Raw genomic sequence first — 12,614 nt, 5'->3', positions numbered from 1 at the left:
CCCCAGGGCTGTCAGATGCCCACAGTGGGTTCTTTGACACAGCTCTGGAGCACAGGGTCCCCTCCCCTTTGCCCACGGGGTGGATGCTGACCATCCGCCCTCCCCCACTGGCCAGGCAGAGTGGGCCTGGACTCCCTAGCTCGAGCTCCAGGCTGTCTCAGCCAGGTGACCAGAATCTGTACCAGAGGGTTCCTCCCTCCTGTCCTGGATGAGAGGCCGGCGGACAGGCAGGGGCATGGTCGTGGGGGAGGTGCGTGTGTGCAAGGGGCATCCACAGGGGTGTGTGTACAGAAGTGCACGTGGGTGTGTGCGGGCCGTGTGCAGACGTGTGCAAGGGTGCATGAGGCGTGTCTGTCTCTGGCTGAAGGCCCTTTCTAACACGGACCCTCAGCCAAAGGTGCCCGGTTCCAGCATGCCTGACAAAAACCAGCCCCTGTCCTGGATGGGGATGAGTCGTGGGAGGGGGGGCCCCGCACAGCCTGAGCAGAACTGGGCGATTTCGGGGGCATCTGTGGAAGGGGCTTGGGGGCGAGCAGTGGTGGCTGCAGCGTGCTCAGGGACACTGGCATAGGTTCCTGGCGGCTCCAGGGGTGTGAATGAGCTTTGGGATGGATGAGAGGTTTGTGCCTCAGCCCCAGAGGATGGGTCTCGGTGCTGCCAGGACCAGGCTTGGGGGGCCCCTTGAGCAGGGGACAGGGGCAGGGAGGGGAGCCCCAGATGTGCATGTTTCGTGAATGGCTGAGAGGAAGGCTCAGTCCTGTGGCTTTGGGGGATTGGCTGCAGCCCCGAGGGTGGACAGCAAACAGCCGGCTGCGTTGGGGAGCGCAGCCTCGTGTTGTTTGTCCAATTAGGTAATACCTTTGCCACTGCTAGAAGCAGGCCAGGACACCAGAGCTGCAGGGGTCTTCGCAAAGAATGACACAAGCAGGCAGGGCTGAGGAATGTTCCAGATACATAAACAGCATTTATAATGCAGTCACCATCCGTGGGAAAAAACTCAGAACTGGGAACTTAATGAGTTTGTAACAACACATCCTGAAGAGCTGATAGGGGCGTGTGGGCGAACATCTCCATTGGGGACCTCTTCTGTCAGGGCCCTCCGTGCCTGGTCTCAGGCCTCTGCTCCGGGCAGCTGCCTCTGTGCTCCAGGGGGCGCTGGGGACTGTGCCTCCTCCCAGGCCTGGGGCAGCAGCCAGCCCGGCTCCCTGCTTCCTCCAGGACCTGCTCAGTTCCCCCTCTTCCAGGAAGGCCGCCTGGTCCGAGGCTGGGCTCACCCTGTCCCTTCTGTCTGTCCCTCCTCCAGGCTGAGGAGGACTTGGAGTCTGGAGAGGACGCGGGAGCCAGCAGACGGAACAGCCGGCTCCTCATGAGCAGCTTCTCTAAGCGCAAGGTCCAGCGGGGCTCCTGGGCTGGGGGGCCCTTCCTGAGCCCACCACACTCCTTGCCTCTGAGTGCCCCAGCTATCCCTGTACCAGCCAGAGTAGGGGTCTCCTCCAGCCCCCAGGGCACCTGGCCTGCCTCCCAGAATTCCCCTTCGAGTTCCTGGCTGCATTGTCCGGCGGCAGGTGTGGGGGTCTGGAGCCCTGGTCAACAGCCCTCCCCTGGCCCACACTGGCCAATGCCTCGAGCTCAGGTCACCTGGGGCCCAGGCTGAGCAGGGTCCTGCAGAGGATGGGGCAGGCCCAGCCAGGCAGTGTGGGTGCCAGGACCCCAGGATGGCTGGCCCACCTTCTGCACCCTCCTGGCTTCTGCAGACAGCCCGACCAGGCCTGGGGCTCCATGGGTCCTGACTCTGCCCTCCTTCTGCACAGAAAAAGAGCAGCAAGTTGAAGGCAGCGGCCAGCGTGGAGGAGGGGGATGAGGACCTGGACTCCCCAGGCAGCCAGAGCCGAGGGTCAGTGCCCTGCCCCCACCCCTGACCCTGGGAGAGACAATGGCAGCGGGCAGTGCTGAGGCCGTTGTCCTGGCAACAGCGGCAGTCAGATGCGCAGGCTGGGTGGTGGCTCAGGGACAGCGCAGTGGGATGTGGATGCTGGGGCAGAGGGGCCGGACTGGCCAGCAAGGATCCCTGTGCTGGTTTCCGTGGTGCTCGGCACGGTCTGAGAGGCTTCCTTTGGTGGGCTTGGTGCCGGCCCCCCGACCGTGTTACCTCTCAGTGTGTCCACTGCGTGTCCTGGCACCTGGAACAGGGCGTGGTGGGTGTGGTGGACTCTCGATGGACGTCATGAGTCAGTGATCCTGGCCAAGCCCAGGAGCCTGCCTCTTGGACTGGGGCACCCAGGCTGGCCTGCGTGGGGAGGGTCCTGACCAGGGGTCCTGCCCCCTGCCCCCGCTTCCCTGCAGGGCAGCCCGGCAGAAGAAGACCGTGAAGCTGTCGCGGGCCCTCTCAGACCTGGTGAAGTACACCAAGTCCGTGGGCAGCCACGATGTGGAGACGGAGGGTGAGGGGCGGCCGGGGCTGGGGGTGTTGGGGAGGCAGGGCCCTGACCCCGTGCCCCTGATGCTGGCTGGTCTGCGTCCGCAGTGGCGTCGAGCTGGCAGGTGTCGTCCTTCAGCGAGACCAAGGCCCAGCAGATCCTGCAGCAGAAGCCGGCGCAGTACCTACGCTTCAACCAGCACCAGCTGTCCCGCATCTACCCCTCTTCCTACCGCGTCGACTCCAGCAACTACAACCCGCAGCCCTTCTGGAATGCCGGCTGCCAGATGGGTGGGTGCCCGAGCGCCGTGTGTCGGCGTGGACGGCGAGGAAGGGTGCGGCTGGGCCCTCCACGGCGCCGTGCACAGTTCTCGTGCCCGTGGCTTTGGAGAACCTCCATGGCGTCCCGCTAACTTCCCCAGGCTGGTCCTGGGATCGGGTCCATGGGAGCCCAGGGCCAGGTGGGAAAACAGACGCAGATCTGCCCAGGAGCTCCTTGGGGTGCATGGCGGGTCTGGCCCTGTGGGTCCCTGGGGGATGTTCTGCCAGGAGGCATGGCCTCGGTCGTGCATCGCTGCAAGCCCAGGGCCCCCGCTCCTGCGGACAAATGCCGGCCAACGCTGGGCTCGCGGCAGCTGCGCAGGGTCAGGATGGGACGCAGGCCCGGCACTGACAGGGCCACCTCACCTCCTTCCCCACAGTCGCCCTGAACTACCAGTCAGAGGGGCGGATGCTGCAGCTGAACCGCGCCAAGTTCAGCGCCAACGGCAACTGTGGCTACGTGCTCAAACCCCAGTGCATGTGCCAGGGTGAGACCCGAGGAGCCAGGGACACGGGTGGGCTGCACTGAGATTGCAGTGGGCAACCTGGAGGGTCACTCTGCCACGAGTCTGGATGGGGTGAATTAGGGAGCCGCTCTCCATGCCCTGGCCCCCCATGGGGGTCACCGGCAGGATGTGTCTGAGGAGACCCGGCCGCCCTCCTCCAGAGGCGCCTGGAGCTGGGGTTGCGGGGGGCATCTTTAGGAGCTCCCTCCTCCCTTCCCAGACGCTTCAGTCTCCTCCCTGGTGCTGAAAAGGACTGTGGGCTTCTTCTTGTTTTAACCCAAACCCTCCTCCCTGCTCCTGGCTTGCTCTGTGCACCTTATCCCTGCGCTTCCCCTCTGGTTGTCAGCCTGAATGACCCCCTGGCTGCCCTGCCTCCGGCCCCGCCCCCACCCCACCATGCTCCTGGCACCCAGAGGCACACAGCCTCGCACGTGCGAGGGGGTCACCTATGGGAGGGATGAGCTGTGCCCACGTCACAGGGCACACAAGGCACAGCATACAGGCCCCCAGTGCCCCTCGTGCTGGAATGCCACACCTCCCCTCCCTCCTCCTGGGCCTGGGGCTCCTGTCCAGTAATTGGGGTGGGGTGGGGTGTACTGTGTAGCTGGTGCCCGCCCTGGCTCAGCCTTGTGCCCGGCCCCCTCAGCTGTCTTCAACCCCAACTCCGAGGACCCGCTGCCTGGGCAGCCCAGGAAGCAGCTGGTGCTGCGGATCATCAGCGGGCAGCAGCTCCCCAAGCCGCGAGACTCGATGCTGGGGGACCGAGGGGAGGTAGGAGGGGGCCTGCGTGTGGAGGGGAGGGGCTGGAGCCGGCCCGGGCCCTGGTGCCACCCCTGCCCTCTGCGCCAGATCATCGACCCCTTCGTGGAGGTGGAGGTCATTGGGCTCCCCGTGGACTGCAGCAAGGAGCAGACCCGCGTGGTGGATGACAACGGTGAGGCCACGGGCCCCGGCCTGTGCCCCGAGACCCCGTCATGCTCCCACGCTGGCAATGCCAGGCTGACCAGGAAGGGAAGGGGGCCAGGGCCACCTCTTGTGACCCAGGTAACCCTCCAGGCTGCCCCCTCGGCTGGAAGCCCAGTGATGGCCACCTGGCCTCCAGGCGTTTCTCCCCTTGACCAGGCAGCCAGCCCAGGAGGAGGCGCTGGGAGAGGGCGTGGGCCTAGGTGGCCTCCAGGCTGGAGCCCTGTGAGGTGGAGCTGGGGAGGGAGATGACACCTCCTCTTGGTGGCCTCCAGGATTCAACCCCATGTGGGAGGAGACCCTGGTGTTCACGGTGCATATGCCAGAGATTGCGCTGGTGCGCTTCCTCGTCTGGGACCACGACCCCATCGGGCGCGACTTCATCGGCCAGAGGACACTGGCCTTCAGCAGCATGATGCCAGGTGGGCAGGGGACAGAGGGTGAAGCCCCGGGCCAGTGTCCCGCATAGAGACCAGGGTCCCCCACAGGCCAGCGTCCCACATAGAGACCAGCGTCCCCCACAGACCAGCATCCCCCATAGAGACCAGTGTCCCCCCACAAAGACCTGTGTCCACAATAGAGACCAATGTCCCCCATAGAGGCCAGTGTCCCCCATAGAGACTGGTGTCCCCCATACAGGCCAGCATCCCCCATAGAGACCAGCGTCCCCCACAGACCAGCATCCCCCATAGAGACCAGTGTCCCCCACACAGACCAGCATCCCCCATAGAGACCAGTGTCCCCCACACAGACCAGCATCCCCCATAGAGACCAGTGTCCCCCCACAGACCAGCATCCCCCATAGAGACCAGCGTCCCCACACAGCCCAGCGTCCCCCATAGAGACCAGCGTCCCCCACCCAGACCAGCATCCCCCATAGAGACCAGCGTCCCCCACACAGACCAGCGTCCCCCATAGAGACCAGTGTCCCCCATAGAGGCCAGTGTCCCCCATAGAGACCAGTGTCCCCACAGACCAGCATCCCCATAGAGACCAGCGTCCCCACAGACCAGCATCGCCCATAGAGACCAGCGTCCTCCACAGACCAGCATCCCCCATAGAGACCAGTGTCCCCCCTCCACAGACCAGTGTCCCCCCACAGACCAGTGTCCCCCATAGAGGCCAGCAACCCCCATAGAGACGAGCATCCCCCACAGACCAGAATCCCCCATAGAGACCAGCGTCCCCCACAGACCAGCATCCCCCATAGAGACCAGTGTCCCCCCACAGACCAGTGTCCCCCCCCACAGACCAGTGTCCCCCATAGAGACCAGTGTCTCCCATACAGGCCAGCATCCCCCCACACAGACCAGCATCCCTCATAGAGACCAGTGTCCCCCCCACAAGCCAGCTGAGGGCTCCAGGACAGGGTGGAGCTCAGCTTTCTCCTGCAAGTTGGCTTCTGCCACGAGCGGTCCTGGGGGACACAGAGGGAGCTGAGGAGGGCGCGCGAGGCCACAGGAGCTTTGTGGGCGGGGTGGGGCAGGGGAGCTCTGGCTGCGGAGTGCCCCTGTCCCTGGAAGAGGACAAGGTCCCTGCAGGATGGAGCAATACCAGCGGGCTTCCTAGAGAAGGCGAGGTCCTCAGGACTGGGCTCACTGGTTGTACTTAGGGCCTTGGGAGCTTTAAGTGGAGTGTAGGGGCAGAGCGAGCCGTGCCCCTGGCTGTTTCAGGCTATCGGCACGTGTACCTGGAGGGGATGGAAGAGGCCTCCATCTTTGTCCACGTGGCCGTCAGTGACATCAGTGGTAAGGTGAGTGCCACTTGCAGGGCCACCTGCCGTCGGGGAGGAGTGCGCCAGCCCCACCCCAGCCCCACCCTAGCAGTGACCCCTGGGCCGGCTCCTGACCCCAGGGCCGTGAGGCCTAGTGGTTACCTCGCTGGGCCTGTTTCTCCACACACGAAATGGGTGGTGGGGGCACCTGGATTCCGTGTCCCGGGGCCGCGGCGGGCACCAGGAGGTGGAGGCCCTGGCCCTTCTCGGGCGCCCCTGGCTCTCCCTCCCTGTCTCTCCTGAGCCTCCCCTGCCCCTCTTACTTCTCAGGGTCCACCCGGTTCTCTATCCCTCCTCAGAAGGTGTCTGCTGGCTTTGCCCCACGACCCCACCCTGCTCCCCAGCACATCTGCCCCCGCCCCGTGACGGGGGTCTTGCTCCATTTTCGCAGTGTGGAGAACCCTGGGGTCCTGGTTTTGTGCTCAGAGCCCAGGCAGGCTGGCCCGCGGTGGTCAGTCAGGCACACACGGGGGTCCTGCGAGGTCCCAGCACTAACCGTCTCTCTCCCCTGCACTCCACGGGCCCGAGGTGCCGGCCGGATGCAGCTTTCCGTCGTCCGTCGTCCGTCCATCTGTCTGTCGTGTGTCTGCCTGTCTCCGCGGGCTCCGCGTCCCCCGCTGTCGGTGTCTCACGGTCTTCACTCTGTCTCTTTGGTCTTGCAGTGGCTTCTCTATGTCCAAAGTCTACTTTTAGCAGCACAGCCCTGTTAGGGGCTCGAAGGTACCCCAGCGCAGGGCTGCGTGGCCCGCCCGCCCCTACCTGCATGCTCAGGCTGCCCCCATTAGCATCCGTGATTCCTGGTAGCATTTTGGAGACTGTCAGCTCATGTGACATGGATGGGGACGTGGTTCTGGAGGTTCTGGGTCCCTCGGGCCATCCTCAGCCACAGACCAGCATTTACGAAGCAGATCCAGGACTTCAGCCCGTGCCCCCCGCCCCCTGCAGTGTCCAGTCCTCTAGCTGAGAGCTCCTCTGGCACCCAGCACCCCTTCCTTCTCTCCCTCTTTCCCTCTCTCTCTCCTCATCCCCCGCCCCATGTGCCCCTCTGACTCTGTCTGTGCCCATGACGCCCAGGGTCGGGGTGGGAAGGTCCCAGCGACCAGGAGCTCCAAGCTTGAATCCTGGACCTTCTTCTAAATGGCTTTCTAACCATTGGACCAAATTGCTCTGGATTTGGGATCTTGAATCGGGAAGCTGATTCAAGTGCCGGCCACTTGAATGCCTCTGCCCAGAAGTGCCCCCATGTCACTGGGGAGCAGTGGCTGTTGTCAGGGTCTCTGCATGTGAGGACCCTTCTGGCCTCTGCACACTCAACATGTAGCTGCTGGCCTCTCCAGCATCGACCCAGGCCCTTGCCAGACAGTCCTGGGCCCCCCGCTGCCCTTAGGCAGGGAGGCTGCAGGGAGAGGGCTTGCAGGATGGCCCTGGGTCAGCCGGGGTTCAGGGGGCGCCAAGCCGGCATGGGCCCTGCCCTTGGGGCTGTTGAGCAGAGAGCAGGGTGAGGCTGGGAAAGATTGCCTGGCAGGAGTCTGGGAAGGCTTCCTAGAAGAGGTGGCCCCTCCTGGGCAGTGGGCCGGCGGGGGCATGGGAGAGCAGACGCTGGCCTGCACCTGGCTGTGCTTCTTCCCTCGGCCTGCGGCACCTGAAGGCGGGGCAGTTCTTTGCTCCCATCTGGTTCTCGCTCCATCTTTCTCTCCACACCAGCACCACCCTGCGGGCCCCTGTGCCAGACTGTCCTGCCAGAGCCAGGGGTCGTGGGGCCTGGGAGGGGTGCACAGTGTGCTGGCTGCAGGGCCCAGGGTTTGAAGTCTCTGCTTGGGAGAACGTCGTGGGGGCCTCTCCTGCTGGCTCTCACTGGGCCCGCCGGCCCTGAGGCCCTCAGACCCTCCACCAGCGCCCGCTCGCTCCGCCCCAGTGCAGGCAGAGCGTGTTCCTAGTCTGTGCCGTGGCCATAGCAGCCGCTGTCCCTGATAGAGGTGCCCTGGATCTGAGTGGCCCAATCCCGACATGCCTGCCAGTGCCCCTGACGAGCCTTTTCCCTCGGGCTGCGGCGGGCTCAGCCAGGCGCCGCCTGCGGGATTGCGGCTGGATGGGGCGGAGTGGTCCCGGCCCCAGGTGCCTTGCTGCCGGCTATGTGGGCTCCTTCTCTTGCAGGTCAAGCCGGCTCTGGGCCTAAAAGGCCTGTTCCTCCGAGGCCCAAAGCCCGGTTCCCTGGACAGTCATGCTGCTGGGTGGCCCCTGCCCCGGCCCTCCGTTAGCCAGCGGCTCCTGCGACGCACCGCCAGTGCCCCAACCAAGAGCCAGAAGCCCGGCCACAAGGCTTTCCCAGAGCTGGTCCTGGGCACACAGGATGCAGGCTCTGAGGGGGAGGCCCGTGACGTGGCACCCCCCAGCCCTGGCCCCACTCCGGAGGCCCTGGCCCCGGAGGAGCCCTGCAGCTGCAGCCCCCGAGGTAAGGGGCCGGCGGAGAGGAGCCTGGCGCAGGGACGGCCCCCGCGTGCCCCCGAGGGCCCCGGGCCTGCCGGGATGGCCGCCACCTGCATGAAGTGTGTGGTGGGCTCCTGCGCCGGCGAGGATGCTGAGGGCCTGCGGAGAGGGCGGCTGCCCAGCCCAGGGCCCTCGGGCGAGCACACGGCCATCAGCCAGCAGCCCCGCGCCCGGGTGGACTCGCTGGGGGCTCCCCGTGCCCCGGGGAGAAGCAGAGGGGCCCCCAAGGGCCCTGGGGCCCAGCGGCAGGGTCCGGGAGGCAGCGGCTCCATGTCCTCAGACTCGAGCACCCCGGGCAGCCCCGAGGGGGCCCCCCGCTGGCCCGAGGGCGCCCGCAGGCAGGCGGGGGCCCTGCAGAGGGAGATGAATGCCTTGTTCGTTCAAAAGCTGGAGGAGATTAGGAGTAAATCCCCCATGTTCTCCACGGGTAAGACCAGATGCTCCTCCCTGGCATCCCCCCGGGTGTCCCCCACGCCGCCCCTCGGCATGGCCTGGGCCCGGCGTCCCTGCTGCCTGTGCTTCCGTGTCCACAGCCATCGCCCCGTGTGCTCATCGTGCCTTCATTTCCCTTTGCTCCATCGGCTTGTCCCGCAGGCCCTGAAGCCCCAGCCCCCCATCTGAGCACGACTGACCCCCCGGCCTCTTGCTCTCTGAGGCCCCCCTGCACTCCCCAGGGGCCAGAGAAGAGAGAGCCGGTCTGGCTGCAGCCACCCTCACCCCACATAGGGAGTGAGTCCAACCAGTGGCCCCGAGGGCCAGGCCGTGCTTGCTGAGGCCCGCAGCCCCAGGCATGGCCTCCTGGCCCAGCCCCAGTGCCCGTGCCGACCTCCTTCCCTGCCTGACCGGCTGCTCCCACACCCTTCGTAGGACCCAGGAGCAGCTTCCAGGCCCCCTCCCACCTCCCTCCAGGGCCAGGCTGCACCGCAGTCCTCCAGGAAGTCTGGTGTGGGTCGGTGGTTCACCGCAGTGCAGCCTCTGGTGCCCTTGGGACTCCTGGATGGTGCTCAGAGCCTTGACGCTGGGGCCTCAGAGTTTGCAAAGTGGAGCAGACTGCATGTGCCCCTTGGCCCTGGGAGGGCGTTGATGGCTGAATTGCGCTGAGCAGCCCTGCTCGGGAAGCCCCCGCCTGGCCTGGTTGTGACAGGCAACTGCTCAAGGCCACCTTGTCACGGGGAGCGGAGCCCAGCCTGGGGAGGGAGGGTGGGAGCTGAGCCATCCTCCTCCCGCTGCCTCCCTGCGCCCCACCAGCCTTGCTGTCAGTCTGTCCATCTGCCAGCCCCACCCCTACGCTGACCACCCTGTTCTCCTTTCTGTCCCCATGCTGCCTCTGTAGTTAAGAACTGAGAGCAGCCGAGCTCCAGGTAACGAACGGCCCAGCCCCAGAGGCCCCGGGCCTGGCATGGCAGCGGAGCCCCGTGGGTCCTGCCTGTGGGCACAGGGCCCGTCTGCTGCCCCGGCCCCAGCAGCCGCAGAGCTGGAGGGCAGGGGTGGGGGCAGCTGTGTGCGCATGGAGGTGCCTGGCTGCTGGGGGTCCCGTGGGCACAGGGGCCATGATGATGCCACCCAACATGCTCCTCTCTCTCCTCCACAGACACCTGCCTCTTCTCCACACAGAGGTCGGTCTCCTCCCTGTGCAGCCTGGAAACCATTGCTGAGGAGCCAGTCCTGGGCCCCGGCCCCCCAGCCCTGGTGGCCGCCCCCCCAAGTCCCTACTCAGGGGGCCCCCAGTGCTCTGCAGGACCTGGCGCCAAAGCAGTGAACCTCCCAGGGGCGGCTCTGGGAGCTTCCATGCTCCTCCAGCTCAGGACCGGGAGCCATGGGGACACTGAGCCAGCCCCCGAAAGCAGGCGGCAGGCGTGCCATGGTGGGGACCCTAATGGAGCGTGCGAGGGGGCCCCCAGCTGCCAGATGGACAGCAGGGGCCACCCCCGGGCCCTGGGCCAACTGCCCCTGGTCAGAAGGGCCAAGAGTGAGGGGCAGGTGCCCCCAGAGCCCCTGGGCGGATGGTGGCCCCCGGCCGGGCCCTCCCCCGCCGTGTACTCAGACGCCACGGGCAGCGATCGGCTATGGCAGCGGCTGGAGCCAGGCCACCACCGGGACAGCATGTCCTCATCCTCCAGCATGTCATCCAGTGACACGGTCATTGACCTCTCCCTGCAGGGCCTGGGCCTGGGCCGCGAGAGCCTCACGGGAGGCCCGGCCGGACGCCTGCCCTTGCGGCCCTGCTCAGCTTCGGCCGTCCATCTAGACCTGCCCGCTGTGACCAAGAGCAAATCCAACCCCAACCTGAGGGCTGCGGGCCAGCTGCCTGCAGTGCCTGATGAGCTGCGGCCCCGCCCCCTGGCCCCATGGCCACCCTGGGACCGCCTCCCCCTGGCAGGCCTCAGGGACTGCCCCGTGGCCGCCAAGTCCAAGAGCCTGGGAGACCTGACAGCCGACGACTTCGCCCCACGTGCTGAGAGCCTGGGCCACAGCCTAGGCCGCCGCCTGGCCCTGGCGGGGCAGGGGCCGGCGGGGCAGGTGGGGCGGCGGGATGCCCTGACGGAGCAGCTGCGTTGGCTCACGGGGTTCCAGCAGGCCGGTGACATCACGTCACCCACCAGCCTGGGACCAGCTGGGGAGGGGATGGCGGGGGGCCCGGGCTTCCTGCGACGCTCCTCCTCCCGCAGCCAGAGCCGTGTGCGCGCCATTGCCAGCCGTGCCCGCCAGGCCCAGGAGCGGCAGCAGCGGCTGCAGGGCCCACGGGGACCCCCAGAGGAGGAGCGGGGGACCCCCGAGGGCGCCTGCTCCGTGGGCCAAGAGGGCTGTGGGGACGCACTGGCCCCCTCCAAGGGCGCCATGGACCAGCCCACCGGCCTCCTGCTCAGACTCTGACCCAGCGTCCGCGGGGGACGTCAGCGGCCTCCCCTCAGCTGGGCCGGCCGGGCGGGGTCCGGTGTTTGCTCAGGGCCGCGTGAGCTTGTCCCCACAGCTGCCCCGCCTGCCCTGGGCGTGGCTGGGTGCCCCTCTGCCGCCCTCCGCCCCTGCCCCTGCCTCTCCTCCCCGGGAGGAGGGGAGTCCGCCCCTGGGGCTGGGCAAAGTCTCCACGACATCTGAAGATATACACATGGACAGATATTTAAATTTTTAGAGACAAAGCTTCCACAACATTAAAATGGTGCCGAGTCTTTTCCACTTGCCCTGGTTTTCTAGCTGCGTGGGCGTGTGCAGGGGCGAGGGCTCCCAGAATGCCTGTGCCCCGCCAACGGTTTGCCTGGTCTGCACACACCCTGCTCCAGACGGGACGTTGAAACTCTGTAAACTCCTGAACATGACTCCAATAAACACGCTCACGCTCGCTCCGCATGGGGATGCCATTTTCTCTGTGGCCATGTACCAAAGGCTCCAGGCCGGGGGCTGTGCAAGCCTGGAGAACGCCCCCGACTTCTGCCCTCAGAGGGCTTAGCTGGACTGGCTCCCCAGGGCGGGGGCCACGAGCCCCCGACATATACCCCTGCTCCTCCCAACCCCACTCTTCGGGGGCAGACCCGAGCCCTGGGCAGGGAGCCCAGCCAGAGGACCCCAGCTGTGGGGCCGCCCTGCCCCGAAGTCTCAGAGCACGGGGTTCCAGGATGGCCCCTCCTTTGAAGAAGCTGGGGTGCTGGCCGGGCCTGTCCTCTGCCCCCGCCCGGGGCATCTGGCCTCTTCAGGAGCCACCCCAAGGACCTCAGCAACGGGCAGTGCTCGGTGCAACAGGCGGAGGGCTCAGGACGGCCACCTGCGGCTCAGCTCACGGAGGCCTTGGGCCCCCCGCAGGAGAAGCCCTGCTGTGAGGGCGGAGGCCCTTGGGAAAGTGGGCGCTGGGCACGGGGACCAGAAGGCTGAGCTTTGGTGGGCCAGGCTGCTCTGGAGTGCGCTCTCCCTCGCTTGTCCCCCCATAGGCCCCAGGGACCTGCTCTGGTCACTCGCCCAAACTTGGCAAAGGCCTGAGTGGGGGGTGTCCACTGGCCCCACTCGCCTCCCAGGACCCACCAGGCCCCTCAGAACCTGGTGAGCCCTCCTTCCTCCTCGGGTCTGGGGAGCACGTGCGTGGGGGGCGCTGTGGCCCAACCCCAGAGGGAGCACCAAGGCAAGGCGTTCAGTGGCTGCACCGGGCCTTCTGGGCTCC

General features: G+C 66.6%; 1 protein-coding gene across 1 annotated transcript in view; it reads left to right on the top strand.

Moving 5' to 3' along the window:
• The window catches only part of PLCH2 (phospholipase C eta 2), a 62,930-nt gene extending 51,088 nt beyond the window's left edge, over positions 1 to 11,842 (top strand). The window contains exons 12-22 of the mRNA XM_087446974.1: positions 1,304 to 1,390; positions 1,812 to 1,894; positions 2,344 to 2,441; positions 2,525 to 2,707; positions 3,118 to 3,225; positions 3,890 to 4,014; positions 4,093 to 4,177; positions 4,482 to 4,628; positions 5,880 to 5,959; positions 8,135 to 8,432; positions 10,059 to 11,842. Of these exons, the coding sequence (XP_087303100.1) occupies positions 1,304 to 1,390; positions 1,812 to 1,894; positions 2,344 to 2,441; positions 2,525 to 2,707; positions 3,118 to 3,225; positions 3,890 to 4,014; positions 4,093 to 4,177; positions 4,482 to 4,628; positions 5,880 to 5,959; positions 8,135 to 8,432; positions 10,059 to 11,341 (2,577 nt within the window). The 3' untranslated portion in view covers positions 11,342 to 11,842. The remainder of the gene's footprint in view (positions 1 to 1,303; positions 1,391 to 1,811; positions 1,895 to 2,343; positions 2,442 to 2,524; positions 2,708 to 3,117; positions 3,226 to 3,889; positions 4,015 to 4,092; positions 4,178 to 4,481; positions 4,629 to 5,879; positions 5,960 to 8,134; positions 8,433 to 10,058) is intronic.
• The last annotated feature ends 772 nt before the right edge of the window (positions 11,843 to 12,614 follow it).

The sequence above is a fragment of the Ceratotherium simum genome, chromosome 22, assembly GCF_057802395.1.
Source record: "Ceratotherium simum simum isolate JZ-2026a chromosome 22, ASM5780239v1, whole genome shotgun sequence".
NCBI classification, from domain to species: domain Eukaryota; kingdom Metazoa; phylum Chordata; class Mammalia; order Perissodactyla; family Rhinocerotidae; genus Ceratotherium; species Ceratotherium simum.
The sequence above is the reverse complement of the archived record's forward strand: the minus strand, read 5'-3'. Positions and strand labels throughout refer to the sequence as shown.